At 41.4% G+C, this 15,576-nt stretch overlaps 1 protein-coding gene and 1 long non-coding RNA gene across 6 annotated transcripts in view; one reads left to right on the top strand and one right to left on the bottom strand.

The window, feature by feature from the left end:
* Positions 1 to 15,576, top strand: part of CACNB2 (calcium voltage-gated channel auxiliary subunit beta 2) — a 130,041-nt gene that overhangs the window by 20,353 nt on the left and 94,112 nt on the right. The window contains exon 1 of one of the 5 annotated variants that reach the window (XM_083704882.1): positions 8,653 to 8,789. The exons of 3 other annotated variants lie outside the window; for them this stretch is intronic. In XM_083704882.1, coding sequence (XP_083561008.1) covers positions 8,742 to 8,789 — 48 coding nt within the window. In that variant the 5' untranslated portion in view covers positions 8,653 to 8,741. Of the gene's footprint in view, positions 1 to 8,652; positions 8,790 to 15,576 lie in introns of those variants that run through there. One more of the 5 variants, XM_083704885.1, reaches the window with a different exon arrangement.
* On the bottom strand, positions 619 to 8,986 carry LOC310828155. The gene is made up of 3 exons (XR_014556730.1): positions 3,205 to 8,986; positions 1,878 to 2,376; positions 619 to 1,793 (listed from the first exon to the last, which is right to left on the bottom strand). It is a non-coding gene; the product is annotated as an uncharacterized lncRNA (long non-coding RNA).

Raw genomic sequence — 15,576 nt, 5'->3', positions numbered from 1 at the left:
AGGTTTTAGCAGTCAATGCCCTCTGTCCTGCTTAACATTTGCGTGTGGTCATTTCTTTATCCCACCAAAATTATTTATCATTCTAAGGAAACAGGGGGTGTATGGAGGAAGATGCTGACCTAAAAAGGAAATTTCCCAGCCCTCACAACTTTCAAGATAATAGACCCAGAAGGGCTTTCCAAGGGTTCATTTTAAGTCTGCAGCATTTAATAATTACAGCTGAAGTCTGCTGCCATCTCATGGCAAGAGGTTGAATAAAGATAATTTAACTAAATAAATTTAATGTTTACATGTTAGTTTCGTAAAGGATCAGAAATACTTATTCTTCCATTTCCTCCTTTTATTGTGAACTTTTCACACTTCTTTGTATTAGCTAACAGAGTCACAGGGTGTTACATTCATCCCACTTCTCTGAGGGGCAAAACTTACTGAGATTTGGTTTCCTTTGGAAACAGGTCACAAATGAAGGAACAGCTTTTAAAGTACTTCCACATCAGATTTATAAGAAGACAGCTGGCGTCCTAAGGTGCTCACAGAGTCCAAACCTAGCTCTCCCTGTTTTTTGTCTCCATACTGAAGTTCTCTTAATAATAATAAAATTTTATTATTTATACCCCATCCATCTGGCTGGATTTCCCCAGCCACTCTGAGCGGCTTACAGCATATCTAAAAACATAAAACATCAAGCATTAAAAACCTCCCGATACAGGGGTGCCTTCAGATGTCTTCTAAAAGTTGTGCAATTATTTATCTCCTTGACATCCGAAGGGAGAGCATTCCACAGGGAGGGCACCACTGCCAAAAAGGCCCTCTGCCTGGTTCCCTGTAAATGCTTCTTGCAGTGAGGGTACCAGTAGAAGACCCTCAGAGGAGGAACTCAGTGTGTGGGCTGAGCGATGGAGGTAGAGACACTCCTTCAGGTATACTGGGCTGAATAATAATAGTATCTTCACACACAGTCTCCTAGATAACATTATTTGAGATTGGGGAAATAGTTATCATCCCTTCAGGTATTTTCTAGTTGTTCATGGTTCCTCCAGATGATCAGTTTATTGAGTATATTGAAACTGAGCCTACAAACAGACCTCTTGGCTACCAGATCCAGGTGATTCTTTTCTTTTTGTGTTTTGATTTTTCACCACTGTCTGCCTTGTGTAATTCTCGCCTCCAGAAGATGAAGACTTCTGGAGAACTCAAAAGCTTGACACGCCTTTTGTGACTTTCAAATTGGTTCTAAAAAAGATATTAACCAACTGTGGATTTTAAAGTTAACTTTGTGGTTTTTGAGATGAAATTATATTGGTGATATTTTATTAGGTTTATAAGAGACTTCTTTTAGATTTCACCAAGTGATTTGAATAGTTGAGGATTTCAGTCAGCAGGGAAGTCTAGAATATTTGTTTCTTTGTGTGTGTGCACAATAACAAACTTTTCAGAAATAAGATGTAGAGGTGTGTCAGTTCTGTGGTCAGCTTTGCCATCTAGTGGCCAAAACATAATAATTTCCATCCCATGGCCCATGAGCAAACTGTGAGAGTGCTGCTGTATACTTTTCTCTTTTAGTATATGGATCTTAATATATAAATATTCCATATTAACTTTGACAGTAATTAGTAGTTTATGCTTTTTAAGAAGCAAATACTATTTTTATCTTAGCACTGTCTGTTGAAAGAGATGGTGCAGTATTGGTGGTCCAGTGAACCACTATGTTCACCATAATGCTTCAGTTGAAATTTTGCTACCTTGTAGTATAGGGCAGTGATTCCCAAAATACCCCCCCCCCGCAAAAAAACCTCAGTGAACCACTTGAAAATTACTGAAAGTCTTGATTTATATTCAGATTAAACTTCTGAATTCCAGCCTTCCATTAATTTCACTACATTTAAAATAGGAGAATATTCATTTTAATGCATTGAAAATCTGCTACATGAGTACATTCTTTGATATCTACATGGTATAGTATTTTCAGTGCAATCAATAAACTAATAAAATCAATATAAAGTTTAAAATAAATGCTATTATTTCCAGAAAATAAAACACAAATAATCAGTAATATACATAACATCAGAAATTCAAATTACTATCTGCTTAGACAAGTAAGGCAATGCACAACATATTTAAATTATAACTGATAAATTGTCACAAGAAATAAATTTATTTTTTAAAATTGGCTTTAAGTAACAAGTCTCAAATGTTTATAAATTTATATTGACTCCTCAAACATCTTAAGAGGATAAGTCACCATCTTTGTCTCCACAAGATGATCTCCACACTGATCATCTGTGAGATCATAGAATGAAGTTGATGGTTGTGTAAAATTCAATGAGCTTGTTAGAAGCTGTGTTTTCTTCTCTTCTAGGCATTTTAAGTTATGAACTACATATGTGTCAGGGACTCAAGAGCGGGAGCACAGGGAAGGGAGGAGATGGAGAGCGAGGGGGAGCAATCCGAGGGCAGCGTAGGAGAAGATGACAGTAGCCCGAGAGATTCCATGAGCCTCTCCAGCGAATCGGAAGATTCACAGAAGGGGGCGCCGGTGGTCAGGGCAAGGGGGGCCCCAAGGGGGACACTCCAGAAACAAGGGGCCAGCGGGGACTCCCAGAGCAGCAGATGGAGATCAGGACCAGCTTCCCCACCAGAGCGTAGTGGGGGGGAGGAGTCCCAGGTATCGGGGCCAGCGTATTCACCACCAGGGAGTGAAGATGAGTCAGGGTTGACCACGCCTACATCGGAGAGTCAGGCAACGGAGGGGAGGTCACGTCCAGCCAGCTTCCAGGAGGAAGGAAGCAGTGATAGAAGCAGTGTAACGGTCAGGAGGAGGATCATGGGGTTGGCGCAAGAGCCAAGTTCAAATGTACAGGAGCGCGGGACAGCAGAGAACGAGGATTGGGAACCAGGTCCTAAAGCCCGCAGGAGGCAGGGGGAGGAGTCAGGCGACTCAGAAGAGTCCAGAATGGTGAATGCCCCAGCGGGCAGGAGGACCCAGAGGAGGAGAGAGGAGAGGAAGAGGTGGAGTAGGGCTAGGATCTTAAACTGGTGTCAGAGGGGAGGAGATTCAGACGGAGCTTCGCCGGTCTAGGGTTTAAGACGTAGAGCTGCGCGCTGCGGCTTTGAAATGGAAACTGAACTTCAATAAAGACTTTTGTACATAACGACAGCCTGGCGTTGGTCCTTTGTGAGCTGGGACCGAGGGGCAGCTCTGACAATATGTAAGCTTTCCTGCTCTGTCTACAGTAAGCCTATTCCTTTTTGCTGAATGAATAAGTCCATAAGTACTGAAGCTACGTTCTGTTGCAGCCGTCATTGGTGGCATATTTAAAATGTCCACAGCCACTCTGCTATGCTTTGAACCAAAGCATGCTCCCTTCCACCAAACCACTGCAACCACTTTTTCAACTGACTTCAATACATATGACTTGCTAAAAAAAATCTTCCTTAGCATGATATGCTGCCAGCTCTGCCAAAATATCTTGTGCATCATTTGGTGCACTTGCTGATATTTTGAGATTATTCATTACTTACACTGGCAATATCACAGCTTGACTTATTATTTACTAGATTTTTAAAATGTGGGTTTTAAAACTTATTCTTACATTAGAGTTTACAATTTGTGGAGAATATTCTCCACAGAATTTTCTAGCAGGGAATATTCTCCGGAGAATATTCTCACCTCACATCACTAGTTTTTATGCTGCCAACCACCTTGTGATCATTAGATGAAGGGTGGTATATTGAATGAATGAATGGGTTTTTTTCTCTCTTCCACCCTTCCCACTCCCAGTTGCTCAGTGAAAAGCCTGATGCCAAAAGTGTTGGCTCAGTTAAGATTAAAGATATGTACTAACTCTACTCTATGCTGCCTACAGGAGCTTTTCTAAAGGTTCTCAGACAGTAGCCAAAAGAACAGGTAATAGCATCTGTGAAGAACCAAAGACGTAAAAAGGGGAAATGAATTTGATACACTATCAGCAAGTTTTCAAAGTGTTTATTTACGGCAGACACATTTTATCTGTAAGCCACTTTAAGTCTCTGTGAGAAACGTGGGGCTTAATAAAACACTGAACATATTGTAATTTCCTGCAGTATAAGCAAAAAACTTTATGCTGTGTCTGAACTTCCTGGAGCCCGACCAAGTGGGCCGGGGGGGGGGGAGATGAATGAATTAAACATTTGCAGGAAATGAACCCAAGTACTTAGAGGCCATCTTCTTTCTGTTTGAGTTCCTCCATTATTAGTACACTGCTCTTCTCATTCACAATACAGAAGGCCATTAGAGAAGATAACTAGGCATTCAAAACTGTGGTGTCCTTAGTGTGCTGGCATTAAGCTATGTGAATACATTTCATCAGTTCCAGACAGTCATTTGATCAGCTGATTCAGTGTCTGGCTAGCAACAGTCCTGGGATGAGAATGAGCCAGCTCACATAGCTCACTTTTGTAGTACTTTATATTTGGAGTTAGCTACTGACATTTTGAGTAACTTTTTAGGGGATTCTGTGATGCTCACCCTTGAAAATCCATTTTTGAAGGGTAATAATTATTCATCTATGCATTATAGTCCTCAATAAATATGTTAACAATAATTCAGATTTTATAACATTAATGCTAATAAATATATTAAGTTCTATTTCCTGTTTTCAAACACACTTATATCAACAATGTTTTCCTGACAATTGAGTTGCAGATATAGTGCTACAGGGTTTTATTTTTCAGGTGAAAGAACTTGGGAAACTTTTATCTTTGTCACTTTTATTTGCTTCTATATATGTATTTTAAATCAAAGCATAGTGAAGGCAAGTACACTCCTACAAGTAGGAAGTGGATCCTGAGAGAGCTGCTTAATCAATCCCTCCAAGGCTAACTTCATGTAGAAAATCTCCCCCTGTCTCTGCTTCTAGCCATTTGACATTTCAAAAGTGCTGTTTCTTTCTCATATGCACATCCTTGCGAGGTACTTCTGAAAACAACCCCTTCCTGGCCACCTCTGCCAATGCATTGTCCTTTCAAGGGACCAACAGTTATTAAGAAACAGTAACTTTCTTTTGTCAAGAGCTCTTGCTACACTTTGAAACTTGTAAACATACATTGTTCCTCCTGTCAGAAAAAGCTTGAATGCCATGCTGAGATAGCTTAAAGAACAGTTGGACATGTTAAAAATTAAAAGCTCAGGCTCATGGTTAGATAGGTATGCACATTTTTAAAAAGTTTTTCGCCATCACCAACAAATGTTTGCCCAAGCCAAAAATGGTCTCCAGTGAAGATTTTCAGTATTAGCAAGAAAAACACAATGTTTGATTCTTTACCCCTTGTCCTATACCCAGACATACACTTCTCTACATGATGATAACAGTCTCTTCACAGTCCCAGTTTATTTCTTATCAGTCTCAGAGTAACTCTAGGAACAAAAACTTGGCAGCCCAAAATTGTAAGGCACCCCAATCTCCTGCTACAGGGACAGGGGTATACCTAGGAGTTGCCAGGTTGGCCCTGACCAAGGGCCCAGGCCCAGGAGGACTTGGAGTGGCTAGGAGCCTACCTGTCCACCTGCCCATATACGCTGCACTCCCCAGGCCACTCCTCCACTGCTCTGGGTGGCTGAGCAGGACATGTAGGCTCCTCTCCTCTGGGCTTCTCAGCGAAGGAATCCAGTCACTGGCATAGGCCATCACAACAGCCCTGTGGGGGCTCCTCCACAGTCAGGTGAGTGCAAAGCAGGGCTCAGATGGAAGAAAAATGGAGAGAGTAGATGAGAGTTGCAGGAGGAGGTAAAGGGGAGGAAGGAGACAGAAGGGAAAACAGCAAACAGAGGGAGGAAGGGAGGGAGGCAGCAAGGCAAACATATGGACCGGCGGAATAATGGAGGAAGAGGAAAGGCAGAGTAGATCTGACCCAACCCAACCCAGGAGGAAGTTACTGGCGGAGCATGAAAGGCAATGAAAAGCAAACCTATTGAGTTTCTGGTCCATGGTTTCTCCTGGCTTCTGAAGTGCTGCTACAGCTCCTTGCCAAGGGCACAAGGGAGCCTAAGTATGCCTCTGCACAGAGATGCTACCAAAACACCCAGTTCCAAAACATCTTCACCACAAGTGCACATTTCCCTTCCGTTTCTGTGTGTTGGTGCTGAGTAGAATTCAATGAATATAGTGTTTCTTTCAAGGCAAATTTCCAGGGAGAGAAAATGAGTTCCCATTGAATTGTCTTCTCTGTGGGACATTGTGGAAAGGTCCCCTCTTTCTTCATTTTGCGGCTTCTGAACATGTTCTTGGACCAGTCTAACTCAGGTATTTTCCAATCTGTAGATTTAAAGCCCATCACAATGCTTTATCTAAGGCAGGGGTGGATGACCTGTGTGCCTCCAGCTGTAGGTTGTCTACAACTCTCACCATCCCTGACAATTGTCCATGCAAGCTTGGACTGGTCAGAGTTGAGAGTACAACAACATCTGGAGATCCATAGGTTAGCCACGCCCAACATATTCTGCCTGACCAGCAGAGCTGATCTCTTCAAGCCAGTTGTCAGTTTCCTTTCTGTCATCACCCCTGTCATTTACACAGGCTGTGATATCAAACTGATTTCCCAGTCTGTTTTGCACCCATAATTCACAGTTTCTATATTATTCTCAGTAGTGGAGCTTGAGGTTTTCAGGGTATACAATTGTGGTGAAGAAACCACCTCCTTCCATTACTATAGGCCAGGTCTGGAGAACATGTGGCTCACCAGATATTGTTGGATCTACACTTCCGTTATATAGGACAACACCCATGATCCAACAATGCCAGTGGTTAGGTGATAGGAGTTGTAGCACAGCAGTATTTAGAGGGCCACAGGTTCCCCAGCTCTGATTGTCTCTTTCTTCAACTTTTCCTGTTGCTTTTCCTTCCCCTTCCCCTTACTGCTGGCCTGAATAGACAAAGTCTCTTGATTCTGTCAACTCCTCATTGTTCTCATGCAACTTCTCAATAACCAGTAATTATTCAGTGGGTGCTTGACAGCTAGGCTTCTGTACAGCTTTATCCCATATAGGAAACATGCCTCTTGTTTTTTCCAGAACAGCTTCCAAGCTCTGCTTCAGGATTGCTTTATAGGGTCCTCCTAAAACCTTGCTGTAAAGCCTCCATTTCCTTACAAAGATTATCCTGTGAGTCTTCTGTTCATGGCTGGGCTGCTGCTTAAGGTGAAACAGGAAGTGCTGCTTCTGGCACTGGCCAGGAATATCCAGCACGATCTTGCATGCTCCACAAGATGTCATTGGAAGTTGATGGCAGGGGCAGGTAGGGTGTCCATGGGGTCACCACCTCAAGGGCTTCCACCACTTGAGGCAGCTGCTGCACCCTCCCTCAAGGGGGAACCTGGCTTTGCTGCACAGGAGTGCAGTCCATTGCACATTTTAGGTCAGTTACAGCAGTTCAGTTTTTCCTTTACTGAAGCACTATCCCACTCCTAACTAAAGTAATATCTTCCCATGAACATGAAGAAATCATTGGGGCACGTCTGCACTACAGGCCTTAATTTCCTTTGGATGTGGCAGTGCAGGACCGGGGTAAAGTGTTTTTATAAACTATTTTTGTGTGTGTGTGTATATATATAATAATGGACGTGAATGCACTCCTATAAGCAGACAGTGGATCCTTAGAAATACTTCTGCTTCCCTCCCTCCCCCAAGTATGTATCCCCATTTAGCTAACTTCAGTTATACTTCTCACCCTTCTCTGCCTCTGTAAATTCAGAGCTGTCACCCCCTTTGCAGGGCATCTGCCTCCCCAAATTTCTCATAAAAGTGACCATCCTCATTCTTTGATGAAGCTTAGCATTGCTTTGTCAAAGGTGCTGGCTAATCACAGTGATGCAACTCACAGCAATAAAAATATATAAATTATAAACATTGCAAAAGGTTACCACCAGAGAAAAATACTTATCTCCAGTACTGTTCTTGGTTGTTTTAAAGGTGCATCAAAACTAAATTTGTGCTTACCTTTTACTGTTATTGAAAATATTATGTCAGTTTCAACAGGAAGAAAACACTGTGCAACTGCAGCTTCTAAGCCAGTCAGGTATTGTAGCCAGTAAAAAAAAATCTCTGCTTGAAATTCATGTGAAACACGTACCGCAAGACAAAGCTTCTGACAATTTGTGCAGTGGTTCTGTAGTCCAAAGAATCCAGAGAGAATTAAAGTCTAGACTCAGTCATTTTTCAAGCTTGGAGGTGGGGAATAAACAACAGATCAGATATGTCCATTGTAGACCAGGGGAAGCATTGAATCAAGGATGCTCTTGCTAGTTTGTGTATTGGGAAGAAGCCTGTAATAACAGCAGCAGCAGCAGCCACGGCAGCACGAAGAAATCAAACACAAAAAGGGTATTTCACTAGTCACAGAAATAAGATTCTTCTATTTGAGATTATTTTTAAAGTTCAGAACAGGTAATATAAAATCTTCAAGTAGGAAATAATTCATCTCAGTAGAGATGCATTATAGTAGCATAGGGATGAGAACACAGACATTTGGTAATTATATATTCAGCTGAAACAGAAGGGATTGATTTATTTAAAGGAAACACACACACACAATTTCATCAGTCGCAAGGGCACTTTTAACAACATTGCTTGGCTGAATGATTTTTCTACCTATTCTCTTTTTCTGGGGCTGGAGAGTAAAGAGGAATGGACAGTGTCTCAGAGGAAATGACAAGACAGTCTGAAGCTTGGTGAGACCATATACTGAGTGTTTTCTGCTGTCCTCTTCATGCAGTGCTGTGGGTTGGCACACCGGCGTCGAGTACGGGTTTCGTATGTAAGTTTCTGATTGTTTTAGAATGGTGATGATTGTGGAGGTGAACATAGTATATTTGATAGTGCAGTTTACTTTATGCAGATGCTTTATGAGATGTTTGTTGGATGAAAGACTAATGAGCAATGGCTTTCTTGCACAGAGCTTAAGAACAGTTCTAACAGGTATTTCAAAAAAATGAATGAAAGAAAGAAAGAAAACAGCAGTAATTCATAAGGAGCAACACGGAAAAAATACTGGAAGCAACTTGTAGCAAATAACTGACCTTTCTGAGATATTCTATTGACAAAAATGATAGACTTTAAAAAAATACATGTGTATGGCAGTTAGGGTTGTATTTTGTCCAAGTATGTAACAAATATATTAAATTTATTTACAAGCCTAAGTGTCAACTATAGACATGTATAGCAGCTACCACCAGCTGCTTAGTGTGGGAAATTCTTCCTTTTTTTCATTTTACCTCAATGTAAACATCAGCATGGTGGCAAAAGTATGGCATAAATGTTAATCAGTTTCTGGTGTTTTCTAGAGCATAGTATATAAGTCCTGATTGTTTTTCCATACCTGTATTGCAAAAAAGCTGTTTGAATCTTGCTGTGAAATTTAGGAATAAAACTGATATATTAGAAGAAATAGAAGGACTGAATGTTAATTGAAATATGCTGAAGATGCACTTAGCTGATGTAATAAGTCTCCTAAGTGATGCATTATGCTTTAGCAGTTCTTTTCTGGTTTACTGTGCAGATGTTACAGGAAGCAGAAGGCTTATACGATGTGGCCAAGCTTATAGAGTTGAATTGCTTAAAGTAGCAATTGGCCTATAATGGTTGGGGAGGGGGATGTATTTTTGTGATGCAGTGTGTTTCTCTGTGACATACAGTGGATGTGTGTTTTTTTTCTATTTTGATTTAACATTGTATGGCAAACAAAACCCAAGATAGCTAAGAAGGGTTTTCTGTAGCTTCTTTTAATTTCATTTTCACTTCTCATCTTCTTGGTGATGCAACAGTTGACATAATGAATTGCTTTACTAATGGAATAGCACACACTGCAATCCTATAATGTTGGCACTCTGTCTCCTTTAGAATATGAGTAAGCAACAGAAAATATATGATACAGTTGGAACACAAGAGTCATACTACTGGGTAAAAATAAGTCAGTACTTTTGATGTATACAAGGCAAATATTGTGGCATCAACTTTCATTTATTAGTAGCAAATGTCAGGCCCACATATATTTATGAACAATCTAAAACAACACAGGCATACTTGAGAATAAGAAATTCATTGCTTTAATAACTATGTGTTCTACTAATTAAGTTTTAGCTTTGTAGCATTTAATGTTGAACACATAATTGTTAGTTTCTCATGGAAGCTGTTTCTGGGGATCTATCAAGCAAGACATAGGTCAATATTCAGGCAGCTGGCTGAAACTGAGATGCTTATCTCATAGGAAACAGATTTCAGAATTTCACCAAAAGTTGCATTCCACACACTGTTTTAGAGCCAAATAGGATCAGACTTGATGTTGGCAATGGGAAAGTCTAAGGATGAGTTGAGATAGCAGCCCTTATGGGCACTGATAACCACCTGTGTTGCAGTCTTGGAATTTATCCTAAGCCAGGCACTTGCAAAGAGTCATCTCATCAAGCACTATGAAGCTTTCATTTCTCAAGTTCCTACCTAAATCTGAGTTTCATGTTTCTCAGTTGTATATTCATCATAATTGGTGCCTAAGTCAAGATAATTTTTCATATGTTTTGAATTTATTTCATAAATCTTACTCTATTACCTCCCCTCCCCAAAAAAGAATACTAGAAAAAGAATGTACTAGCCAGCTTGTATATTCTCTGTAGGCCTGCCATATATTTGGTGAATAAGAAAATGTCACAACTTTTTTGGGTTGGGATCCTAGGGAACAAGTAGACTCCAGAGCACTCATATTTTGAATGATGAGGCCATGATCAGTTAAGGTGAGTCAGTAAGTCCAGCCTTACATAATCTGAGACAGGACATCCAGAGGTGAGGTGCTGAGAAGATGAACCCTGGAACATTCCTTTAGGTCAGGTTCCTCTCAGTCAGACATTGCCTCAGCAGCATGTTGATGCCTACTGATGCCTTATAAAAATTAGCTTACCTGATCGTTCAGCCCAGACACAGAGGTCCAGTTCCAAGGACCTTCTGGTGGTTCACTCATTGCAAGAAGTGAGGTTACAGGGAACCAGGCTGAGGGCCTTCTTGGTAGTGGCATCAACCCTGTGGAATGACCTTCTCTGAGATGTCAAAGAGATAAAGAATTGTAGAACTTTCCATAGACATCTGAAGGCAGCCCTGTATAGGAAAACTTTTAATGTCTGGTGTTTCGTTGTGTTTTTTGTATTCTGTTGGAAGCTACTCAGAATGGCTGCGGCAGCCCAGTCAGATGGGCAGGGTACAAGTAATAAATAAGTATTAGTATTAGTATTATTACCTCCTGCTGATTCTTTCCCTTCTCAAGATATCTGTTTTTAAAGCAGTGTTGCCCTGTCCTGGAGCTGCTTGCTCTTACAATAGAGAGGATGAAGGCTCCCAAGGAGGGGTGTTTTGGTGCCAGAGTTGTTGGGCAAGATCATATCCTCTGGTCTGGAGTGTCTAGGAATTTTGGGGTATGTGGGTGGGTGCTGGCTTCCCAGGCCCTGACTCATATTCTGCCAAGACTCCTCTAAACTGGGCTGATTGTTGCTTAAGTACTTAAAGGAACTGTTTTCCCCCTAGTGTGCACCCAGAAGCCTTTCAGATTGCAACATTTGTTTAGAGGGTGCTCCCCACATAAGCGGGCAGTTGCGTGTAATGAAGAAGGTATCTTTGGCTATGTTTGAAGCAAGAGAAAGAACATGCAAGTAGTTGGTCCTCTGTGTAGGGAAGAAGGAGAAAAGCTACTGGATACCAGAGAGAAAGCAGAACTGCTCAACCCCTATTTTGTCTCTGTCTTCATTGAAAAGGAAAACAGTGCCTAACCTGGTAATAATAGAATAAACAATGCAAGGAGGGAGCCACAGCCCAAGATAGGAGAAGAGGTGGTAAGGGAATACTTATCTACTTTAAATGAATTCAGATCTCCAGGGCCTGCTGAGCTTGTAGATGTAATCTCAGAGTGTCTATCTAATCGTTGAGAATTCTTGGAGAACAGGTGAGGTCTCTGCAGACTGGAGGTGGGCAAATGTTGTCCCCATCTTCAAAAAGGGGAAAAAATAAGGGTTTTAGTACACCACAAGCTTAACATGAGTCAACAGTGTGATGAAGCAGCAAAAAAAGCTAATTCTGCTCTAGGCTACATCAACAGTCTAGTCAAAGTACCCCTCTATTCTACCTTGGAACATACCGCACCTGGAGTACTGAGTTCCTCCTGGAAAGAAGAAGATTGAGAGGAGATATGAAAGCCATCTTCAAATATCTAAAGTGTTGTCACATGGAAGATGGAACAAGCTTGTTTTCTCCTGCTTCGGAGGGTAGGACCTTAACCAATGGCTTCAAGTTACGAGAGAGGAGATTCTGACTAAGCATCATGAAAAACTTTTTGACAGGAAGAGATGTTTGACAGTGGAATGCACATCCTCAAAAGATGGTGGACTCTTCTTCCTTGGAGGTTTTAAAGCAGAAATTGGAGGGCCATCTGTCATGGATGCTTTTCTTGAGATTCCTACATTGCAGTGGGTTGGACTGAATCTCGGGTTCTCTTCTGACTTTGTTGTTGTTTAGTCGTGTCCGACTCTTCGTGACCCCATGGACCAGAGCACGCCAGGCACTCCTGTCTTCCACTGCCTCCCACAGTTTGGTCAAACTCATGCTGGTAGCTTTGAGAACACTATCCAACCATCTCGTCCTCTGTCGTCCCCTTCTCCTTGTGCCCTCCATCTTTCCCAACATCAGTGTTTTTTCCAGGGAGTCTTCTCTTCTCATGAGGTGGCCAAAGTATTGGAGCCTCAGCTTCAGGATCGGTCCTTCCAGTGAGCACTCAGGGCTGATTTCCTTAAGAATGGATTTGATCTTCTTGCAGTCCATCCCCCTATGTGTCTCCTGATGGATGCTCCAGAGGTCAGCAAACAGTTTCTGTTCCAGAGACATGTTGAAAACCAGTCTGAAAGAGATCAACGATTAGTTTCATCCAAGAAAATTTCTAACTAGATTGCCATAACAAGTCAGTGTCCTAGGAATGGAATGTTAGAAATGAGGCGGTGGTTATTTAAATCAGATGGTTGTGTAGCTATTTTTAAAAGAAAAGATTACACTAAGGTTTCCTTTACAACAAGACCTGCTTTCAAAGAGGCATTAATATTCTATTGTCCAGCTAGATAACCCTGACCTGACCTTTTTAAGCAGCCAGGATGGCAAGAGTTGAGTGTGTATGTGACCCCCTTTCTTCAAATTTTTGGTTCCCACCACCAGGCTAAACAACCTGAAGGGTATTCATAGAAACCTGAGTTGAGGGTACATGATAGAAGCTTCCAAGTTGTTGTACACGGGAATCCAGATTGGAACGGATACAAATGTTTTTGTCACCAAAGTGTTTCAGAAATTGATTGTAACAAGTTTCTGAATACTCCTCTTTCTCTCTCTCTCTCTCTCTCTCTCTCTCTCTCTGTGGACTCAGCTGGAAAAGGCCCCTCAATACTGCAAACAGCTGCTGGCTGATGCAAAAGTGGTAGAAAAGTTAGGATTCTTTCCTGGTGCTATATGTCCTGAGATGCATCAGACAAGGGGACATTGGTACAGATGTTGAGAGTCTCTCAGGATCACCATTCTGGGGAGTAAATGGTATGCAATAAATCTTTATCTCACCCCAGACACGCATCACCAAGTATATACACTTCGGAGTACCTGGTGGACAGAAAGTGAGACGGAATCCTGATAGGAATTGCCCCCTTTCTATCATATTTTACAAACTACTATAACATTATTTAGAAACCCAGATCAAGTTTAATGTCTGCTTTTTTGGAGGCTTGAAAAAGATATTGGGTTATATATTGAATGAAGGTGAGTCGTATCAGCCTTAATCCAATTTTGGACTGGAGATATTCAAGGAAACTCAAGGGTACTGGCAACTATGAAATTGATGATACACAATTCTTTCTTCTGACTCAGTGTTAAAACAGTGCTCCATTGTGCCTTGATCATCTGCGTATATGGCACTCCTTGTACTATTACATTAAGATGTTGTGCTTGCCAAAATACTACTTTGGTGATTATATTCTTTCTGTGTATTTTGTACTGTTCTTTTTTACTTCTGTGAATTTGATGAGTTGAATTCCTTATGTAAACCCAGCTAAACTGAATTGTAGAGTCGAACGCACAGCTTTCCTGTATGCAAGTTACTTCTGCCTATGTTTTTATGTCCCATAATAGTCCAGTATCATTGTTCAAAGCTGGGTAATTGATTTGTGTTCTGATTGTTAATGTATAAGGTTGCAATTAAAGGACATATGGGCGTAATCAAAAACTAGAAGAGAAAGCAAATATAAACTTATTGCCACAATCCATAGACTCTTTAAAAGCCCACTGCCCACTGGACAATATGAATACAAATAGGGATGAGAAATATAACACCTCAGTACTAAGGATTCCTCCCCACCCCCACCCTAAAAAGTAAGGCTGCAAAAGTAAACCACAGAGCCTCGGACTTGCCGATCAGAAGGTCGGCGGTTCGAATCCCCACGACGGGGTGAGCTCCCGTTGCTCGGTCCCTGCTCCTGACAACCTAGCAGTTCGAAAGCACGTCAAAGTGCAAGTAGATAAATAGGTACTGCTCCGGCAGGAAGGTAAACGGCGTTTCTGTCCGCTGCTCTGGTTTGCTGGAAGAGGCTTAGTCATGCTGGCCACATGACCCGGAAGCTGTATGCCGGCTCCCTCAGCCAATACAGCGAGATGAGTGCCGCAACCCCAGAGTCAGCCACGACTGGACCTAATGGTCAGAAGTCCCTTTACCTTTACCTTTTTATTTATGGGTAAACATGCAGAAAATTTAACTGCTGGAAGCAAAAGCTAACAAATATTGAGTTCATTTGGATATTATAAAGAGACTCTAGGGCACTTTTCAAACAAAACCATTATCTTAATTTAATACTTTTTTCATATTGATGAAACTGTATAAATTAAGCAGCACTAAGAAAACTGGTATTGATTTTTACCAGTAGAAGAGTATGAAAGCTGTTCAAAATTCCACATTGAGAATTCCACATTGGACAAGGAACCCACAATGAATGTATCTGGATAATATAAATATAGTCCAAACTTTTCATAATAGCACACTGAGTAAATGTGTGAATGATAAGTCATAAAATGCAACCAGCAATCATGTATTCTGGCCTGCCCCGGTGGATTTTCTTATATGAGTAATGATCTAGTATCTGTATTCAGTTTTGTGGTTCAGAAGTTGTGTAGGCCTGTTCCTTCTTTGCTTGGTTAACACATTATCACATAAACTCAAATCCTGAGAGAATTTCCCCCATAAAAAGATTCTGGTTTAAATTCAACATCTTTCCATGATGCAAGTTCCATCTGCACCAGCAAAAGGTGCACGGGAAGTTTGGTATATATGGGAGAATTCTAAAAAGCAAGTGGTCCTCATTGACCTGGTGTGAAAAGATATTATCATCCAGAGGAGCTCTGGCAGCCTAGATAAAACACTATACCCCCCCCCCTTTCCTGGAGTAAGGCCCACTGAACTCAATGTGGCTTTCTTCTGAGTAGACAGTTATTTACTAGATGCAAGTGAGCAGCACCAGAAAACCCTGCTCGACTAGGCGCTGGGTCAG

The sequence above is a fragment of the Podarcis gaigeae genome (genome assembly GCF_964106915.1).
Source record: "Podarcis gaigeae genome assembly, chromosome: 12".
Taxonomy (NCBI): domain Eukaryota; kingdom Metazoa; phylum Chordata; class Lepidosauria; order Squamata; family Lacertidae; genus Podarcis; species Podarcis gaigeae.
Note: the sequence above shows the minus strand (reverse complement) of the source record. Positions and strands in the feature narration are given on the sequence as shown.